This window comes from Rhodotorula paludigena, assembly GCF_050403205.1.
Source record: "Rhodotorula paludigena JCM10292 DNA, Rt_paludigena_JCM10292v1_ctg13, whole genome shotgun sequence".
Taxonomy (NCBI): Eukaryota; Fungi; Basidiomycota; class Microbotryomycetes; order Sporidiobolales; family Sporidiobolaceae; genus Rhodotorula; species Rhodotorula paludigena.
In genome coordinates, this window is record NW_027481445.1 from 330,227 (window position 1) to 348,811 (window position 18,585).

At 64.8% G+C, this 18,585-nt stretch overlaps 10 protein-coding genes across 10 annotated transcripts; 5 read left to right on the forward strand and 5 right to left on the reverse strand.

The window, feature by feature from the left end:
- Window positions 1-415: 415 nt before the first annotated feature.
- GRX5 (monothiol glutaredoxin GRX5) lies at window positions 416-1,251 on the reverse strand (the record flags this gene model as incomplete). The annotated part of the gene is made up of 3 exons (XM_076648165.1): window positions 416-563; window positions 877-1,052; window positions 1,117-1,251. 3 exons carry the CDS (start codon window positions 1,249-1,251, stop codon window positions 416-418), a joined length of 459 nt encoding a protein of 152 aa, XP_076506388.1.
- A 277-nt stretch (window positions 1,252-1,528) lies between these two features.
- On the forward strand, window positions 1,529-2,716 carry JCM10292_002810 (uncharacterized protein; the record flags this gene model as incomplete). Its single annotated transcript, XM_076648166.1, has 6 exons — window positions 1,529-1,538; window positions 1,599-1,760; window positions 1,817-1,841; window positions 1,914-2,163; window positions 2,242-2,358; window positions 2,609-2,716. 6 exons carry the CDS (start codon window positions 1,529-1,531, stop codon window positions 2,714-2,716), a joined length of 672 nt encoding a protein of 223 aa, XP_076506389.1.
- Window positions 2,717-2,987: 271 nt separating this feature from the next.
- On the reverse strand, window positions 2,988-3,679 carry ZIM17 (Zim17p; the record flags this gene model as incomplete). The annotated part of the gene is made up of 2 exons (XM_076648167.1): window positions 2,988-3,259; window positions 3,325-3,679. The coding sequence occupies 2 exons, from the start codon at window positions 3,677-3,679 to the stop codon at window positions 2,988-2,990; spliced, it is 627 nt and encodes a 208-aa protein (XP_076506390.1).
- A 181-nt stretch (window positions 3,680-3,860) lies between these two features.
- On the forward strand, window positions 3,861-6,066 carry JCM10292_002812 (AATF family protein; the record flags this gene model as incomplete). Its single annotated transcript, XM_076648168.1, has 9 exons — window positions 3,861-3,867; window positions 3,934-3,984; window positions 4,050-4,143; window positions 4,220-4,610; window positions 4,677-4,856; window positions 4,927-5,066; window positions 5,139-5,548; window positions 5,627-5,779; window positions 5,894-6,066. The coding sequence occupies 9 exons, from the start codon at window positions 3,861-3,863 to the stop codon at window positions 6,064-6,066; spliced, it is 1,599 nt and encodes a 532-aa protein (XP_076506391.1).
- Window positions 6,067-6,413: 347 nt separating this feature from the next.
- Window positions 6,414-8,511, forward strand: JCM10292_002813 (uncharacterized protein; the record flags this gene model as incomplete). The annotated part of the gene is made up of 7 exons (XM_076648169.1): window positions 6,414-6,693; window positions 6,754-6,867; window positions 6,920-7,166; window positions 7,222-7,896; window positions 8,014-8,175; window positions 8,246-8,396; window positions 8,452-8,511. 7 exons carry the CDS (start codon window positions 6,414-6,416, stop codon window positions 8,509-8,511), a joined length of 1,689 nt encoding a protein of 562 aa, XP_076506392.1.
- Window positions 8,512-8,704: 193 nt separating this feature from the next.
- On the forward strand, window positions 8,705-10,425 carry JCM10292_002814 (serine/threonine-protein phosphatase 2A activator; the record flags this gene model as incomplete). Its single annotated transcript, XM_076648170.1, has 4 exons — window positions 8,705-8,962; window positions 9,022-9,147; window positions 9,204-9,564; window positions 9,650-10,425. The coding sequence occupies 4 exons, from the start codon at window positions 8,705-8,707 to the stop codon at window positions 10,423-10,425; spliced, it is 1,521 nt and encodes a 506-aa protein (XP_076506393.1).
- A 503-nt stretch (window positions 10,426-10,928) lies between these two features.
- JCM10292_002815 (SRPBCC family protein) lies at window positions 10,929-11,654 on the reverse strand (the record flags this gene model as incomplete). The annotated part of the gene is made up of 3 exons (XM_076648171.1): window positions 10,929-11,174; window positions 11,286-11,357; window positions 11,493-11,654. The coding sequence occupies 3 exons, from the start codon at window positions 11,652-11,654 to the stop codon at window positions 10,929-10,931; spliced, it is 480 nt and encodes a 159-aa protein (XP_076506394.1).
- A 538-nt stretch (window positions 11,655-12,192) lies between these two features.
- TRP5 (tryptophan synthase TRP5) lies at window positions 12,193-15,074 on the reverse strand (the record flags this gene model as incomplete). Its single annotated transcript, XM_076648172.1, has 10 exons — window positions 12,193-12,227; window positions 12,288-12,369; window positions 12,475-12,812; window positions 12,900-12,964; window positions 13,041-13,245; window positions 13,310-13,559; window positions 13,648-14,495; window positions 14,555-14,648; window positions 14,740-14,904; window positions 15,030-15,074. 10 exons carry the CDS (start codon window positions 15,072-15,074, stop codon window positions 12,193-12,195), a joined length of 2,127 nt encoding a protein of 708 aa, XP_076506395.1.
- A 643-nt stretch (window positions 15,075-15,717) lies between these two features.
- Window positions 15,718-16,331, reverse strand: BUD20 (Bud20p; the record flags this gene model as incomplete). Its single annotated transcript, XM_076648173.1, has 3 exons — window positions 15,718-15,983; window positions 16,051-16,187; window positions 16,294-16,331. The coding sequence occupies 3 exons, from the start codon at window positions 16,329-16,331 to the stop codon at window positions 15,718-15,720; spliced, it is 441 nt and encodes a 146-aa protein (XP_076506396.1).
- Window positions 16,332-16,526: 195 nt separating this feature from the next.
- Window positions 16,527-17,716, forward strand: JCM10292_002818 (uncharacterized protein; the record flags this gene model as incomplete). Its single annotated transcript, XM_076648174.1, has 6 exons — window positions 16,527-16,562; window positions 16,841-17,023; window positions 17,254-17,268; window positions 17,334-17,482; window positions 17,550-17,595; window positions 17,693-17,716. The coding sequence occupies 6 exons, from the start codon at window positions 16,527-16,529 to the stop codon at window positions 17,714-17,716; spliced, it is 453 nt and encodes a 150-aa protein (XP_076506397.1).
- Between the last annotated feature and the right edge of the window lie 869 nt (window positions 17,717-18,585).

Genomic DNA, 18,585 nt, shown 5'->3' on the forward strand with positions numbered 1-18,585 from the left:
GCTGGCTCATGAGCAGGCAGGACTGACCTTCTTCGTCTGTCCGGTGAGATGCACAGATTGTCCTTCTCGCCCAAGAAGGCGCCGCGTGCCGCCCTCCCTCTTCTCTCCCCCCTCCCTGTAGACATGACAGCAGCTATACCCCTCCTTTCCTCCTGCACCCCTCGTCGCATTCCCAGCAGCATCCACCGCATACCTGTCTCGTGTACAGCCCAGACTCGCAGGAAGAAAGGGCCCTCGCACCATGTCATAGAATCCAGCCACTCTCTCCCTCGAGAGAGAACGCCAGCGGTCTCTCTCCCCGCACAAAATGTGCCCGCGCAAGCAAGCGCGTGTGCAAGCCCGTGTGAGTAGTGAGTGTGTGCTGCGTTGCTAAGTGATCTGTACATCGCCCCTCGCTCGTCCCCGCGCACCCTGTCTATGCCTCGCGGCCGGGCTCGTCGACGACGAGGCCCTTTTCGGCGAGGAGCTTTTCGAGCTCGCCGCTCTGGTGCATCTGGAGCGCGATGTCGCACCCGCCGACAAATTCGCCGCCGATGTAGAGCTGCGGGATCGTCGGCCACGAGCTGCGCGTTGCGGGTGGAGACAGTCAGCAGTGTGCGTTGGGCGGAGGGGGAGGAGTGCTCTGCGAGAGGCTGTTGTGCGCGTGCGGCAGAAGACGGGACAGCGCGCGAGCAAGCAGCTGTCACCAGCGGGTGGCTCGGAGACGCAGAACGTCGAATCGGCGTCCTGCAGCCCTTGCCCGAGTGCTCCGGCGGTTTTCCCCCCACCCTGCGCATCGCCGCCACACTTGTTTCCAAATCGGATGAAGCACGTAGCCGCCTCGCCTCGATGCCGAGTCACCCCAGTGCACGGAAGCAGTGAAAACGGTCAGCTTACGAGTACTCCTTGATGCCCTCGCGGAGCTCAGGGTCCTCGAGGCAGTTGAAGGCGACGATCTTGTCTTCGGGGACGCCCTGGACCTCGAGGATCTGGCAGACGGCGCGCGAGAAGCCGCACTGCGGGAGGGCCGGGGTGCCCTTCATGAAGAGGACGAGCGGGTTGGACGCGACGACCTGGCGGGTTGCGGGTGCGGGGTCAGTGGGGTGGGTTCCCGAGTGTGGGTGAGTGAGTGCGCACGTTGTCGATCTTCTTGCGTGCGTCGTCGGAGAGGGAGCGGCGCTGGGCGAGGAGGCGGAGGGCGGTCGGGTTGGCGAGCGGGCGGGCTGCGGCGGTGCGGACGAGGTTTGCGGATGCAGTGCGGAGTCCGAGCATGGCTTCAGGAGTCTCTCTCGGGAGATGCGCGGGTGCAAGAGTGGCGGAGAACGGCGAGCGTCGACTTGTCCGAGCCAACGTCGAGCCAACCTCGTCGCTGCGGTTGTACTGGCTGCAGCTTGCAGACGCTAGTACAGGCGCACTCTTGCTCGCCCGCATGCACCGCTCGCTCGCCCGCAGTGCTGCCCGCTCCCTCCGCCTTGCCGCTGCCCTCCGCCCGCTCCTCATCGCTGCTCCCCGCGCATCCCTCCCCTCCCTCGCGCGCATACAGCCCACGATGCAGCAGCGTGCGTTTCCCCACGCACCCCGCATCGAACGCGCCAGCTCACCACACCACCCGCCCGCAGGATCGGCCTCGTCGACGACGCCGCACTCGAGCACCATCGACCCGCAGGAACTCGCAGCCCAGGAGCAGCTCGACCAGGGCACAGACGCACTCGCACAGGGCGACTTCACCAAGGCCCTCGAGCACTACAAGCACAGCGTCCAGATCAAGGAGACGGCCATCGGTGCGTCGACCCAGACCTCTCGCTCAGTGCGACAGACGCTCACCCGGCTCGCACAGGCTACTACAACATCGGCGTCGTGCAGTGTGTCTCCCTCGCGCAGCCCTCGCACCCGTCTCACGCCTGACGTCCCGCCCCGCGCTCGCGCGCACACAGGTACCAGCTGCGCGACCTCGCCGGGTCCATCTCGTCGTTCGAGGCTTCGCTCGCGCACACGCCCGCGGGCGTCAAGCCGACGCTCCCCGACCCGACGCAGCCGATCCCCGAGCTCTCGCCCGCGCTCGTCATCCTCGCCGACACGCACACCAACCTCGGCGCCGCCTACATCCTCACCAAGCCGCCCCAGCCCGAAAAGGCCCTCGAGCACCTCCAAAAGGCCCTCATGATCAACCCGGACGACGGCGAGGTGCGCTTGCGTTCACCCTTGTGCCGCTCACTCCCGTTCGCGGGGGCTGATGTCTTTTGAGGCGTGCGTAACGCGCAGGTGTGCTACAACCTCGCGGCGGTCCTCGAGGCGACGGGCGAGCTCGACGAGGCGCTCGTCGCGTACGAGCGCGCGCAGAAGCTCGGCATCCAGCGCGCAGAGCTCAACATCAAGAATGTGCGTCCGCTTTGTCACAGGCTTGCTGCCTACCTACGAGCGCCAGCTTGCGCCGACAGAGAAGGCGCAGGACTGCCGAGTGCTGGCTGCTTACTGACAAACGCTCCCTCCCTCGTGCTCTTGACGTCGCGTCCCTTTCGCCTCGCTGCAAACCCCCCTCCCGACCCCCCTCCCCGCTTCGCTTCGCCCCGCCCGCCCCTCTGTCCGCGCCTCCGCCCCATATTCACGACCTCTCCCCTGCGGCACGCAGATCTCGGCCAAGATCCTGGGCAAGAAGCGCGAAGAGGCGGAAAAGGCGCAGAGCTCGGGCGGGTCGGTCAGCGCGTCCGACGTCGGCCCGCAGGGCGGCGCGGCGTGAGCGTGAGCCTGCACCGCGCTGGACGGGGCGGAGACGAGGCGAGGGATAGATAGGGCGGGTGTACATACACGAAAGGGCGTGGGAGGGAGGGAGGAAAAAAGGGGCGGCGCGGGTCCTGCTGGGGCGATAGAGGCGGGACTGCGTGCGCAATGTGCCCCATTCATGCGACGACTGAGGGAGGAGAGGGCTGCTCTCCCACAACACAGCGATGCCGTGGAGTGGTACTGTATTTGTGCTTCTTCGACATCTAAAGTTCTCGCTCGCCCTCGGTCTACACCTTGACCTCCCCTGCTGCCGCCTGCTCGGCGCCCTCGTCCTCGGGCACGACCTCGACCGTCTTCCCCCCGTCCCCCTCTTCCCGCTCGCGCAGCACCCACTTGACCCCCTCAGCGGCCGCCTCGCCCTCGCCGAGCGACCCCCAGCGCACCTCCTCGCCGCGCTCGCGCATCAGGTCCTCGACCGTGCGCGCGCGCTCGGACCCGATCGCCTGCCCGAGCGGGGAGGCGGGGCTGGGCGTCTGCGAGAACCAGTGCAGGTGGTCCGCTGTGCGTTCCCTTCTCTCGTCAGCGTCTGAAAAGAGGGAATGAGAGAGGGGGAGGGGGACGGACCGATGAGGTGCCGGTTGTCGCACCCGGGGCACTGGACGATGACTACGCCCTTCTCGTACGACCGGCGCGAGAACTCGTGCGTGCTGCGGTGCCCGCACTGCTGCCCTGCACCTTCTTCCTCCGAGGACGAGGGGGCGGTGCAGGTGAAAGTGATGCGCAGGCGGCGGTCGACGCGCCCGATGGGCGTTCCCCGCGAGGGCGGCTGGTCGAGACGCAAGGGCGAGGCGTGGAGGGCGCGCGGGCGCGGGAGCCACGAGGCGTGCGAGACGGAGGCCGAGACGAGGCGCGGGGTGGGAGTGCGCAGGAGCGGGAGGAGCGAGGGGGCGCGGCGGAGGGCAGAGTGCACGAGGCTCATCGTGGCTGCGGTCTTCGAGAGTGGGAGGGAGGACGAGAGGAGAGACAAGGCTGCGGCGGAGCGAGAGCCGGAGCTGATGAGACTCGGACGCCGACGACGAGAGCTTGGACGAGTGCGTCGCCCTCCCCGCACCGCCAGAGCCGCAGACAGAGCAGAAGAGGGCTAGGCACCGCTACAGACCATGGCCAGTGCGCATCCCAGCCCCCCGCCCCTTCTCCCGCGCGCGCACTCACGTCCTCGTCCTCGTCGCACAGAGCTCACCCTCGCACAGCAACTCGCCCAGATCTCCGAACCAGCCCCGCAGGGTCCGCCTCTCTTTCCCTGGCTTGCACACCGTGAGAGCCCCCGCTGACCCGCACGGGAACGCCAGACTTTGACCCGGAGGACAGCTATGCCACCTATGCCGATGGGCGCACCGCCCCCGCCGCCGACTCGGCCGCACACGCAGACTATGTCGACGTAGGGTGCGTCTCGCCTTCTCTCTCTCTCTTGCGCGCGGGTGGGAGCTGCAACTCATGCCGAGAGACCACCGCCGAGCAGCGTCAGCCAGCTGAGGAAGAAGGGAGAGGCCGTGCTTGATGCCAAGTATGGCGGGACGCGCGGGAGCAGGGCGGAGCTCTACGGTGCAGACGACGACGAGGAGGACGATGAAGACGATGAAGACGTGGCGTCTGAGCAGGACGATGAAGAGGACGACGACGACGAGATGGGCGACTTTGAGGACCTCGAGGCGAGCGAAGGCGCGTCCGACGACGACGACCAGGAGGACGACGACGAAGACGAAGACGACGAGGACGAGGCGCCGACGCCTCCTGCGCCCAAGGCCCGGTCCGCGGCACCAAAGTCGCACGACGAGCGCGCCATGGTCAAGCAGCTGCGGCAGGCCGCAAGTGCCGATGTCGAAAAAGGCCGCGACGTCAAGAAGCAGCTCGTGCGTCCTTCCCCGCCATTTCTCGCAATTCTGGACGCTAACAGGTACCCTTCGTGGGACGGACAGGCGTTCTGCGACTCGCTCCTCGAGGCGCGCATCAAGCTCCAGAAGGCCGTCGGCGCGGCAAACCGCCTCCCGCCGCCGCGACTGGGCGCAGACGCCTACTTTGCGCAGGTCGGCGACGAGGTCGGCGAGGTGCGGCGCGAGGTCGACGAGCTGGGCGAGGAGCTGTTCGCGCTGCGCGAGGTGCGTCCCCCGCCTGCCTCACTCCGCGTCTCTCTCTCATGCTAACGGTGCTCTCGTCTCGTTGCTGCAGAGCCTGCTCGCAAAGAACGAGAAGCTCGAGCTCCCGTCCGACTTTGGCGCGTCGCGCAAGCGCAAGCGCGCCTCATCCGACGAGGGCGCGAGCGCCTACCTCGACCAGACGCTGAATGACCTGCGTACGCTCGAAGCAACGTGCGTTCTCTTGCTCTCCCCTCTGTTCGCACCGCTTCACCCCGCTGACGCGACCGCACCAACGATGCACAGCTTCGACCCCTTCCTCCGCTCGACGATCAGCAAGTGGTCCGACAAGGTCCTCGCCGCGTCGGGCCTCTCGCTCGCCAAGGGCGGCGGGAGCGACAAAAAGTTCAAGGCCGTGAACCAGAACGCGCTCGCGCAGATCGACCACGCCCTCTCCGGCGCGGGCGAGCGCGACCGCCTCGTGCGGCGTACGCGCGTCCGCCGCGCAGAGGGCGAGGTCGTCGGTGCGAAGGCGACCGCGGAGGGAGCGGGAGAGGTCGACGTGCGGGACAAGGCGCTCGCGGGCGAAGAGGGCAAGGGGGCAGGAGCGGGAGCGGGGCCGGGGGCGAAAGAAGTCGACGACGAGTGCTTTGACGACTCGGACTTTTACCAGCAGCTGCTGCGCGACGTCGTCGAGTCGCGCATGCTCGACCTCGGTGCGCACTCGTTCCTTTCCCTCCACCGTCTCCAGCTCGCGAGCTGACGAGTGCGGGAACGCGCGCGCACGCGGGCAGACGACGCGACGATGACGCAGCTGCGACAGGCGACGGCGCTCGCGCGCGGGAAAAAGGTCAAGAAGCAGGTCGACACGCGCGCGAGCAAGGGGCGCAAGATCCGGTACCACGTGCACGAAAAGGCGCAGAACTTTATGATCCCCATCGAGGCCGGTGCGTCGGTCGTCGCGCCCTCTTCCTTGCTTGTCTCTCTATCCCGAGTGCTGTGGCTCGTTCTTCTTCCGCTCCGTTGTGCGCGTGCTGACGCTGGGCCTCGTGCGCGTGTAGGCAACTGGCACGAGGAGCAGATCGACGAGCTCTTCGCCTCGCTCCTCGGGCGCTCCTTTGCGCAGGACGGCGGCGCCTCGACCGCGCCTGACGTCGCGCTCGACCCGGCACTCGACGACGTCGCGCCGGCGCGCGCCGGCGAGATCGAGGTCGGTAGCTTGCGGTTGTTCTAGGGCGAAACTGACGGAACCCGGCCGTCTCGACTCGGTCTCAATCGTTGTCCGCTCTCCCGGTGTCAGTATTAGACTGAGAGACTCGTCGGTAAATGCCAGTTCTTCTCCCAGCAGTTTGCCCTGGGAACAACGGGAGGTCAGACGCGAGGAGCGTGTTTGTGCGGTTGTGGCCGACTGCTCGAATATGCAACGGAGCGCGGAAGAGGGTCGCACACTCCACAGCCCGCCCTACATACTACGTGGGCCTTTCGCAGCGTCTCAAACTCCCTGCCTCGAAGAGCTTCGAGCGGGAAGTGGGGGAGCCGAAAGCCGCGAAAGCGCGCTCTTCTTGCCCAAGGTCTTTCGCCATGTCTCTCTCGAACGAGTCCAAGGAATATTTGGACCAGTACAAAGCTGCTCCTCCCGTCCCGCCACGCTGGCTCGACCTGCACGCGAAGTTCTGGGCGGGCGGGCAGGCGGGCGGTGCGACCACCGCTGATGTGGTCCACCTCGTCTCTACCATCGACAAGCGGCTCGACTGGCCGATCATGATCCGACCAGACTATCTTCAAGTCTGGGCAGGTGTGCTCGACCGCTTGAAGCGGTCTAGCGCGCGAGCTACGGTGCTGAGAGGTCAGCCGGGAGTCGGTGCGTCCCCGTCATCACCTCCGTCGAGCGCAGGCTGACAAGAGTCTCTGGTGAGAGCAGGGAAAAGCCTGTGCTTGAGATTCCTCGCCATCGTCTGCTGCGAGATTGGCCAACCCTTCCTCTTCACCACCACTGCGAGGCGCGAACAGTCCTACCCGCTCTTCACGTCCGAAGGTGCGTTCACGTGCGCAGAAAGACTTGCACAGCAACTGACACTATTCCGCAGGCGTGAGGATGGTCGCCGACTTCCAGGTCGCCGAACTGTCTTTCGACTCTCACCGCCTCCTCATCCTGTGCGACGCTGTCGGCCCCGACCCGGTCGACCCGATCATCTACAACTCGGGCATCGGCAACTCCTACCTCGTTCTCGCTTCGTCGCCTAACGTGAACCGCTACAAGGAGCTGGCGAAGGAGACATGTGCCGACTATTACATCTTTCAGTTCTGGCATCACGCCGAAACCGCCAACTTGCTGTATGTGCCCCGTCACTGCTGCGCATTCATTGAAGTGACCTCAAAGCACCGGCAGGCGTCTCATACACCACCACTACACGGCCGCCGACTCCTTCTCCGTCCCAGTCCGCATCACCTCCCTCTCTCCTCCTCACCCTTCTCTTCTCACCCCGCCGACACCTGCACTCGCTGCAACGGCGCCAAGTGCTGTAAGCAATGCGGTAGAGGAGGACGACATCATGGACGACGCGCACGAGGGAGGCGCCGGGGTGACGCGCCTGGAGCGCCTTCTCAGCGAGGAGATCATCGGGTGGTACCGGCAAGAATGGCGAGCCCTTCGCCGCACGTCGTATGATCCTATCCAGCTCTACTACATCCTGACGCCCACCGCCCGCGACATCCTTGGCTCGTACTCTGTCAATCGCCCGCTCGATCCTTCGCGCGACCTACTTGGTCACATCGACCTCAGCAGGCTGGTGTCAAACCTACCGCGTGCATACTCTGCTGCGCTTGAGGGCCGTCCAATTGACGACACGGACCAAGGTCACGGTTTTCACACCCTGTTCGTCGAGGAGCCGGCCCAGCCGTTCACCTTCTCGCCTTCACCCTCGGTGCTTATCAAGCTCCCTCCCGCCCTGCGTCCGCTCATTGTTTCGGGATTCTCTGCGCTCAAAGTGCAGCAGCAGATTGCCCTTTTGGGGCAGGCGAAGTTGATCCCCGCTGTCTACGGAGTGCTCAAGACAGCCTATTTGTCAGCGCTTCACCACTCTTGATCTCTGCATTCAACTAGTCTTCATCCTTCACTACATCGCCGCCCTACTCGCTCAAGCACGCCGACCCCGCTGTCGCCCTCCCTCTCACTCACAAGGACCGCCCTCTTTCGAATGCGACGAAACGCTGCGGCGGCCGACTACGCCCTCGTCCTGAACAAGCCTGGAATTCGCGACACGGTCATGCTCACCGTCGTATTACTACAAGTCACCGTCGCAGGTCGCCACGGCGTGCCCGCCGCCGCGCTCAACCGCTTCCAGTGCATGGTCAACGACTTCGTCCAGTCCGGACTCCGCGCGGAGCCAGGGCGTCGGTGTCAACGCGCACAGCATGTTTGTCTGGGTCGCTCCGTCGGAGGAGCAGGCAAAGAAGCTGGCAGAGCAGCCGAAGCCGCGGGCGGCGCTCGAGAAGGCGGGGTTCACTGTTGGTTGGTGCGGAGTGACGATGGAAGACTTGCAGACGGGCCTCATGAAAGTCATGGTGCGTTTCATTCCTCTCTCGCTTGCGCCTACCGACTCACTCCGTCACTTTACAGCCCGACACAAGCCCACAGATCGTTTCGTGCGAAAGGTTCAGCGACATGTCTATTTCGTAGATCTCTTTCTGTCATTGCATTGTCGCCGTCGTATCCGTGCCGAGTCTTGGAGCGTCACTTGTTACGACAGGCGGGTGTGCATTTGCATTTGCATTTGTGTCTTCCGTCTTCCGCGTCGCTCTGGCTTCCCTCTGCCTCGCCTCGTCGACCCTGCAGTCCGCTCGATAGCTGCCTTGACCGGTGCACGTCACACATGGAAGGGCGCATAGCAGACCTGCCCGCCATCCCGGCGCTCGTCCCCGCGCTCCCGAGTCCCTCCTCCTCGACTCCCGCCTCATCGACCTCTCCGCTTCGCTCCCGCGCGCACGCTCCGCGCCGCAGGATCTTCACCGAGCAGGACCTGCAGCCTTGGTTCCGCAGCGAGGCCCTCGAGCATGTCCAGACGACGATTCTGAGGTTGACGCAGGCGGTGCAGGGCAGGACGAACGACGATGCTTGCGTCGAGAGCGAGGTGCGCGCGCGTCAATGGTCTGTCGCAGGCTCTAGAGTACTGACAGAGTGCTGGCGCAGGCAACGAAGCTGCTCGTAGGCTTCCTCAGCGAGGCGAGAGGGTGGATTACGGGCATCCCGCTGCAGACGAGTCCACAGCGCTTCGGCAACAAGGCGTTCCGGGACTGGCTCGCCAAGGTGGAGAACGTGCGTTGCTGCACCCACCATTCGTCCGGAATGGGACTGACGCGCCGAGCCTGCAGGCTGAACCCGCGCTTCAACGCTCTCTCCTCGATACCGTCTCCCTTGCGCCCGAGACTTCCGCCGCCCTCCTTCCCGAACTGGCCTTCCACCTCTTGTCGTCCTTCGGCTCCCCCGCCCGGCTCGATTACGGCACCGGCCATGAGCTTTCCTTCCTTGCGTACCTCACATGCCTCCTGCGCGCGCGCGTCCTCACCGAGGCCGACGAGCCTGCGCTCGTCACTCGTGTGTTCAGGGAGTACATCGAGACGGTCAGGGAGGTGCAGCGCGTCTTTAGGCTCGAGCCAGCGGGGAGCAAAGGCGTGTGGGGTCTGGATGATCACCAGCACCTCGTCTACCTCTTTGGTGCGGCGCAACTAGTCGGTGCGTCCATCGCACACTCTTCGCATCCTGTGTGGGACTCAAGGTGCATTCGTCGAGGTAGTGGACTCACACTTGCGCACTCCAGGCCATCCCACCCTCCGACCCTCCTCGATTCTCTCGCTCCCGACAATCTCGCCGCGCGCGCCTTCGTACCTCTTCCTCTCGTCCATCGCGCACATCCACACCCTCAAACGTGGGCCTTTCAACGAGCACTCGCCGCTGCTGCACCAGATCGCAACGACGGTCCCGACCTTCGCGAAGGTGACAAAGGGCCTGTGGGAGATGTACAAGGTCGAGGTGCTCGGCAAGGTCCCCGTCGTGCAGCACTGCCGCTTCGGCGAGCTCGGGCTGCGGTGGATTGATCGCGAGACGGGAGAGGTGCTGCCCAGTTCGGGCGACGGGCGGGCGGACGACGAGGACGAGGAAGGCGGCGTCGACGGCGCTGACGAGGTGAACTCGACAGTAATCACGCCTGCACCGTGGGCTACGACTGGAGCACCAGGCGTGGGAGGCGCTGCAGGCTCCGTTCGCCCGCTCCCCCCGCCTTCTCGCCTCGCGGCATCGACGTCCGCCTCAACTTCCTTCTCCCACCGCCAACACCCGACGACCTTCCCGCTTCCCCCGCCCTCCGTCCAAGGACGCACGACCGTCTCCACCTCGGCCGCGCGCTCGTCCTTCCAGCCGCCGCCGCTCTTTCCGCCCCGCCGCAGCGTCGCCAGTTCCGAGGCGCAGACGCTCGCGCAGCAGGGCGGTGCCGCGGCGAGCAGTTCGCCGTTTGGCGTGCTTCCCAGCGTCCACGTGGGCGGGGCGGAGACGGGCGGGACGGCACGACGCGAGGTACGGGACGGAGAAGGTGAGTGACGGTGTTGCGCCGAGGATGAAATGTGTGCCATCCATTTTCGCCTTTGCTGGGCTGCGTGTCACCAGGCTGATCCGCTGTGGTGCCTGCGCACCGATTCATCTGTGCAGTCGCTTCTTCCTCGCTTCGCTCTTCACGGGCTCTCCGGCTCTTTGCGTCCCATGCTCCGTTTACCTGATCTCTGCTTTTTACGGAACCCGAATGCGATTCGCACGTCCCGTAGGTTCGACGAAGCCCTAAGATGCCTCACTTCGTAGGTTGTCGTTCCACCTGCTACTGCAAGGTGTCTTCCGTCCCAATTCGTTGCCTTCCCCATCAACGAGCGCTTGTTTCTGGACACCATCTGCTCCCACTTCACGACGCTGCTCAGGAGGCTAGCTGCCCTCGAGCCCTAGACGAGAAAAAGCCATTTGATTCCTTCGCTTTCTCTCGATCATCGCAAGACAGCCGCTCACAACAAGGCCATGCGTTCAGTAGTATCGGTGATTCATTCAAAAAGCTGGCCTCACAGCTTGCCCTCCTTGACCATGTCCCGGATGACCTCGATCGTCTTCTCGACGCCCTTGCCGACGATGTCGTTGAGCTCCTCGGGGCTCATTCGCGCAGCCTCTTCTTCGCCCACGTGCGGCGGCCCCGGCGCGAAAGAGAATGTGAGAAGGAGGTCGTTCGAGGGCGGAGGACCGTACGAAAGCAGGTTGGTGATGCGGACGGGCGGCGAGTCGGGCGAGTCGGGCGACATCTCGAAGTAGGCCTGCAGACTGGCGCGTGAGCCTCGGGCGCCTTGTGGTAATGCACCATGCGCATGTGGCCGAGGCAGCCATTCCGCACTGCAGCAGGACAAGAAGGGGCACGAGAGACTCACGATGCAATTTGGGAAGAACGCGATCTCCTCCTTCTTCTCCGGTCCGCCGTTGAAGCGCACGTACCGCACGACCTGATGGCAGTGCACGAGCGGACCAGAGTGATCTACAGGTCAGCGATGTCGGAGGGAGGCCGCCCCACTCGGCCCGAAGAGCATGTGCGTGTCGAGACCGCGCAACAGCTATGAGCGAGCGAGCACACAGCGCACCTTGTCCTCCGTGTCCATCTCGAGCCTGCTCTCGGTGATGGCGGGCACGAACTTCTCGGGATGGCGCGCCTTGACGCCCAGGCCGCGGTATGCCTGTTCGGCGGTGAGGACGGGTGAGGCGCCGGGCGGGTTGACAGGGCGCGTGGCGGCAAAGGGAGGCATGTCGAGTGTACTTGGAGTCGCTCTTGGTCTGTCGACTGTCGGAGGGCACCGAGATCGGGTCTGGCCGAGTGCAGAGTGGGGGAGCGGGTAGGCGACGTGCAGGGGAGTGCGGCGGTCGAGGTCAGCCTGCAGCGGGCAGTATGTTCAAACAGCAAGCATGGATGTCCTAGCGGAAAGGCGAAGGAGGTGTCGAAAGAGCCGAGGGGAAAGGAAGAAGCGGAAGCGAGCAGCGAGCAGCGAAGATGGCTGCGTCTACGCTATCATCGGAGCTCGGGGCAGCAGCTATGCAAGCATGAGCATACTAGCACTCTCTACGGACGTCAAGGGCGAGCGAAGCCCGGGGATGACATGCTTCGGGATCACGGAAGAGAGGCAGGCGGCAGCGAACTAGATGTCGCCGCGAACCTCGAACAGAATGCTCAATGCTGCTGGTGTTACAGGCCCACGAACGTATGAACAGCACGTCAAGAGGGGCTCTACTGCAAAGGACGGATTGGAACAAGATGGGACGGCTAGTCGCCTTTTCGGGTCGCGGAATCTAGTGCTGCACAGCGTTGGCCGTGCCGTCGACGTCTGTCGATGGGTGACAAGGTCAGCGGAAACGTACGAGAAGTGAAAATCAAGGTGACGTACGCCAGTCGAGCTTGTCGGCCCACTTGCCGGGAAGGATCTCGGAAATCTCCTGCACATCCTTGTCGCCGCGGCCAGAAAGGGTCTGCACGCAGAAGCGAGTTAGTGCGGACTCGACATCATCCGGTCTGAGCACAGCGGAGCCGGCCTTGCTGTCGATACGAGGGCGGGACCAGAGAGCTGAACGCACCATGACGATGTTGGCCTCCTTCGGCATCGTCTTGGCGAGGCGCATCGCCGCCCAGACGGCGTGCGAGCTCTCCAGCGCGGGAATGATGCCCTCCATCTGAGTGCACGCCCTGAAGCCGCGCAGCGCCTCCTCGTCTGTCGCGTTGACGTACTCGCCGCGCTTCGTCTCGTGCAGCCAGGCGTGCTCGGGCCCAACTCCGGGGTAGTCGAGGCCGGCCGAGATCGAGTGCGTGCCCATGATCTGCCCGACGGCCGACTGCAGGATGTAGGTGCGCACGCCGTGGAAGACGCCCTTGGTCCCCCGCGAGATGGTCGCCGAGTGCCGCTCCGTGTCAACGCCTGTCAGAATGAAAGGGTCAAATGTCAGCGTCGCGTTGAAATCGGCACCAGACAGGGATGCAGACAAGTCAGGAGCGGGATACGCACCCTCTCCTGCCGCCTCAACACCAATGATCCGCACCGACTTGTCCTCGATGAAGGGGTGGAAAGTGCTGCAGGGTCACCACGACGACACCGTCAGCACCGCCCAGATATGGGACAGCCGTGAGAGAACTGGTCGCAACTCACCCAATAGCGTTACTGCCACCGCCAACGCACGCCACAACCGCGTCCGGGAGCTTGCCCGTCAGGCCCATGAGCTGCGTCTTGATCTCGGTGCCAATGACGCTCTGGAAGTCGCGCACGATGGTCGGGAACGGCGCGGGGCCGATCGCCGAGCCGACGAGGTAGTGCGTCGTCGAGAGGTTGGTGACCCAGTCGCGCATCGCCTCGTCTGTGCACGCGCTCGAAGGTGAGTCTGGGAGTCACGAACCAGAGCGCAAAGGAGCCAGACGCACTGATAGCATCCTTGAGCGTCCTCGTGCCGCTTGCGACCGCGACGACCTTTGCGCCGAGCATGCGCATGCGGAACACGTTCAAGGCCTGGCGGCGCACGTCCTCCTCGCCCATGTAGACGACACACTCGAGGCCAAACTTGGCGCACACGGTCGCGGTCGCGACGCCGTGCTGGCCCGCGCCCGTCTCGGCGATGATGCGCTTCTTGCCGATGCGGCGCGCGAGGAGGATCTGCCCGATGGCGTTGTTGATCTGTGCGGGCAGGGAAAATGGGCATCGTCAGCACTCGTCGCCCATATAGGGGCACGCGTTGGCGTGCGAGCTGCGCCTGCGCACGCACCTTGTGCGAGCCCGTGTGGTTGAGGTCCTCGCGCTTGAACCAGATCTTTGCGCCGCCGCACTGCTCGGTGAGGCGCTTGGCCTCGTACAGCTGGCTCGGGCGGTTCATGTAGCCAAACTCGCCCTCCCACTCCTTCCAGAAGGCCGGGTCGGCGCGCGCGTCGGCGTACGCCGTCGTGAGCTCCTCGAGCGCGTCGTACAGCGCCTCGGGCACGTACGCGCCGCCAAAGTCGCCAAAGCGCGCCGCGGTCGCGACCTTTTCCTGCACGGCGAGCACCTCCTTGGTCTTGTCCGCGGCCGACACGGCGCGCTTGGGGAGCGGCGCCGCGCGCGCGCGGTTGCCCGACACGCGCTGGCAGTAGGCCTCGACGGCCGAGACGGCGGCGGCCTGGCCGAGCGCGTAGGCGTCCTTGATGACGGCGACGAGCTGCGAGCCGATGACGACGCCGTCGGCGTCGCGGCCGACCTCTTCAAAGTGCTCGCGCGTCGAGACGCCGAACCCGACGGCGAGCGGGATGTCGCGGTCGCTCGACGAGGCGATGAGGCCGCGGATGCGCTCGAGCATGCTCGCGAGCGAGCTCGAGACCGAGTCGCTCGCGCCCGTCGTGCCCATCTTGCTCACGACGTAGATGAACGAGTCGGCGATCGAAGCGAGGAACTTGATGCGCTCGGTCGACGTCGACGGCGCGATCAGCGGCACGTACGACAGGCCCTCGCGCGTGCAGATCTGGCGGAAGTGGACGGCCTCTTCGGGCGGAAGGTCGACAATGATGAAGCCGTTGGCACCTGCCGCCTTGGCGTCCTGCACCGCGTGCTCCTCGCCGTGCGCAAGGAGCGGGTTGAAGTAGCCTGTGGACGGACTAGGTAAGCTCGCGGTGCAATGCGAGCGGGACGAGGGCGCAGCGGACCCATGAGGATGACGGGCGTCTTGAGCCCCTGCGCGCGCGCCTCCTTGACAAACTCGAGGCAACGCGTGTAGTCGACGCCCTGCTCCAGGGCGATCTGCAAGCGGGAATCGGGGCGATTAGCCGGAGCGAAAGAGTCAGCGCCGCCTTGTCATCGCGACATGAGGCTGCGGCGTGCGCGGACGCACGTTGTTGCATTCTTGGATGGCCTTGCCGTCTGCGAGCGGGTCGGTGAAGGGCACGCCGAGCTCGATCACGTCTGCGCCGCCGCGCTCCATGGCGAGCATGAGGGGGACGGTGGCATCGACCGAGGGGAAGCCGGCTGTGAGGAAGGTGACGAAGGCCGGCGAGTTCTGCGAGCGGCGTGGGAAGTGTCAGTGCTTGTCTCACGGGGCCCACGAGTAGTGCAATGGTGGCGCGGGCGAGCGAGATGGGCGGAGAGGTGGGCGGCAGAGACAACGAGGAGAGGGAGCCGCACTGCCTGGTCCTTTGCTGCGAATGTTTCCCTGAGGTGCTGCGACATGGTCTCTGGTGCACTGGCAGATGGAGAGAGAGAGCAAGAACGAGCGGCGTCGGGATCCGTCGACGTCGGAAGCGCCGGCGGCGGCGAGGCGCGGACTTTGCCGCCTTCGCTCCGCCCCGTTCGCACCGCCTCAACGCACCGGCCTCCGCTCTCGCCCGCGGTACTTGCGCCAGATGTTGTATGTACTGATCGCAGGATCCATTACGGCTGCAAGCGAACAAATGGACTCAATCAGACAAAGTGCGGCAGAGTCAGACCCCTCTCTCTCGGTAACAGCACGCAAAGGCAAGGCATCGCAGCGGTGTTACATGCTCGTACAAATGCGCAGAGTCGCACAGGGACAACACCGAAGAGGGAGTACAACAATCGGCCAGAAGTAGGGCGGACCACCGAAAGACGACGGAATGAACGAGGCGAGGGAGAGTACAGGTGAGGAGGCGACCGCGCGAGTCGCATGCGGACCTAGGCGGTCACGAAGAGAGAGAGTCGGTGGCGTGGAGAACTGTCGAGATGTCGACGCCGAGCTGACGGGGTTGGGCAGCGAAAGAGACGATATGAGCTGGCGCGGAAGGGAGGGAGAGGGCGGTCCGCCCGATCCCAGCTCTCGGACTGCGCCTGCTGGCAGTGAGAGTCTGCGCCGTCCTCATGCGGCCATGGTCGCTTCTGCGCCCGCGTCGGCCGTAGCCTTTGCGCGCTCCTCTTCGGCCTTGCGCTCCTCGTCCTTGCGACGGCCGTACGCGCCCTTGTCAACACCGAGCCCGACCGCGCGGCGGCTCTCCTCGATGGTGTAGGGCTCCTCTTCGAGCTTCTTGAGCTGGCGCTTGTGCGGCTTGCCGCGCACGTGCGTCTCGAGCGACGCGGCGTCGGCAAAGTAGCGCGCGCACGCGACGCAGGCGTGTTGTGCGAGGCCTGTGGACACGCGTGCGGGCGGGTCAGAGTGTGGTCCTCAAGGGTGTGCAAGTCGGTTAAGGCGCACCAGGGAGGTCCTCGAGGTCCTTCTTGGCGAGGTCCTCGAGGAACTTGCGCTTGCCGCCGTCCTTTACGTCCTCGTGGATCTGGTCAATGTCGCGGCGATAGCGCTTGGTCTTCTGGGTCGTGGCCTGATTCTTCTTGCTGTGGGTGGGAGAGTGCAACGGGAGAGGGTCAGTGTCGAGTCGGAGGGTGATGAGGCGGGGACAGAGGGGCGGGTGGAGCGAGAGCGAGAGGGGAAGAAACGCACGGGTTCGAGTGGGTGCGGCTCCTGCGGTTGCGTCCCATCGTGGCAGTGCTTGGTGGAAGGCAGCACCAGGCAGAGCAGGCAGCGAGAGCGAGGCGGTGCTCGGCGCTCGGAGCCGGGGCGAGGGTCGAGCTCGCCGCGCGCCGCTCTTCTGGCTTTTCCTCGTCGAGTGCTCGCGCTATTGCCCACAGGCAACCGTTTGAGCTTCCCACCTCTGCCGTCCAGTCCACTCAGACATGGCTCCCAAGGTTTCCGCCCCCAAGGCCGACGCGGTGAGCCCTCTCGTCCCCTCATCTCCCCTCGTTTTTCGCCCGGCGGTCGTACCCTCGCACCCGTCACCCTGCGGGCAAAGCGGCTAGTCCCAGCATGCTCCACGAGATTAATCACCCGCAAAAGTCACCCTGCGAGTGCCCCGTTTTTCGCTCGGCGGTCCGACCCTCGCGCCCGTCACCCTGCGGGCAAAGCGGGTTGTCCCAGCATGGTCTACGAGATCAATCACCCGCAAAAGTCACCTTGCGGGCGATCGTGCTGACCTCTCGCGAATGTGCAGAACACCTCGCTCGGGCCCAACGCGAAGGAAGGCGAGCTCGTTTTCGGCGTTGCACGCATCTTCGCGTCGTTCAACGACACGTTCGTCCACGTTACCGACCTCTCGGGCCGTGAGACCATCGCCCGTGTCACTGGCGGCATGAAGGTCAAGGCTGACCGCGACGAGTCGTCGCCCTACGCTGCCGTACGTTCTCTCTTGGGATTGTTCTCTCTCTCCTGGGATTGTTCTCTCCCTCCTGGAATTGTTCTCTCCCTCCTGGGATTGTTCTCTCTCATGAGGACCAGTGACTGACCGTTGCACCGTTCTGCCATCGTCTGCCGCTCCCCTTGCCCTCCTCGTCGCTCTCTCGCTCTTTCCACTCGCGACTCCTCCGCTTCTCCGGTCTCTGCGAACCCCTGCTTGGCTCGTAACAGATGCTTGCGGCTCAGGTGCGTTCCCGTCTGACCCAGCAGGCGCTTATTGCCCTCAACTGACCCTGTTTCGCGCCGCGCAGGACGTCGCGACCCGCTGCAAGGAGATTGGCATCACTGCCCTCCACGTCAAGATCCGCGCCACTGGCGGTGTCGGCACGAAGACCCCGGGCCCCGGCGCCCAGTCGGCTCTCCGTGCCCTCGCCCGCGCCGGCATGCGCATCGGCCGCATGTGCGTCCTTCTCGCCTTCTTCCATCCCGCTCTCGCGAGCGACGTCCTGACAGCTCTACGTGCACAGCGAGGACGTCACGCCCGTCCCCACGGACTCGACCCGCCGCAAGGGTGTAAGTAGGAGACTCCTTGACTTTTCTCCCCGGCTCTTCCGCTACCGCGCGATCGCCAAGGCCATCACTGACACTTGTTCTTCCTTCTGCTCAACAGGGCAGGCGAGGCCGGCGCCTGTGATCGAATCGCTTTCTACGCCCCATGTCCATTCACCGCCCACTTCTCCCCCTCTCTGCCTCTCTTCCGCGTCTTTCCTCCCGCCTTCCTCTCCTCCGGCTTCTCCTGCCCTCTCCCGCACCCGCCTTCCTCCCCTGTCGTCTCCCACTCGTACTCGTCTTCGCCCCCGCCGCCTGCACCGTGCGCTCCGCCTCCCTGCGTGCTCAACCCCGTCATCCCCTGTCGCGAGCAATCGAGGCCGGGCGGGCGCACAACCTACATGGTGCTGCAGCGCTGTCGTCTTCGTCGTTCCGGGTGGTTCAGACGCAGAGAAGAAGGAAGGTTTCGGTGTAGAGGAGCGGCGGGGTGGCATCCAACGGAGGGAGGAGGGAGAGGGGGAGGCGCGCGAGAAGAGGTCGAGAGGGCGCGGTGGTGAAGTAGGGTGTGGGTGTCATGTCCGCGATGCTCGTTCACCTTCTTTCTTCTCTGTCTCTCTGTCTCTTCGGGCGTGCGGATACGGCGCGAGAGAGCGGCGAGTGACGGGACTAATCCTCGCTCATGCTCCTCCGTTTCTGGCGTCGAATCCTGCTTCTCTCGCTTCTTCCGCCGCTCCAGACGTGTCCCTCGCCTGACCTTCTTTTGAGCTTGCGATTTCTGGTTTCTCGCCAAAGTATGAGTGTTGACGCGGCGACAAACCTGCCGCATCTGCCGGCTCTTGCAAGGCTCTTGGCTTCTGTCCGTCCTTCCCTCTCTTGTCCGCCCTTGTTTGAGTCCTTCCCTGAGCCTCGAGGCTGCTTCGCACTCTCAATACGCCGAGATTCGGGGCAGGGGAGACCGCTGGTAAGTACTTGCTAAATACGACCGAGCAATGTCAAAGAGGCGCACTTCCCGGC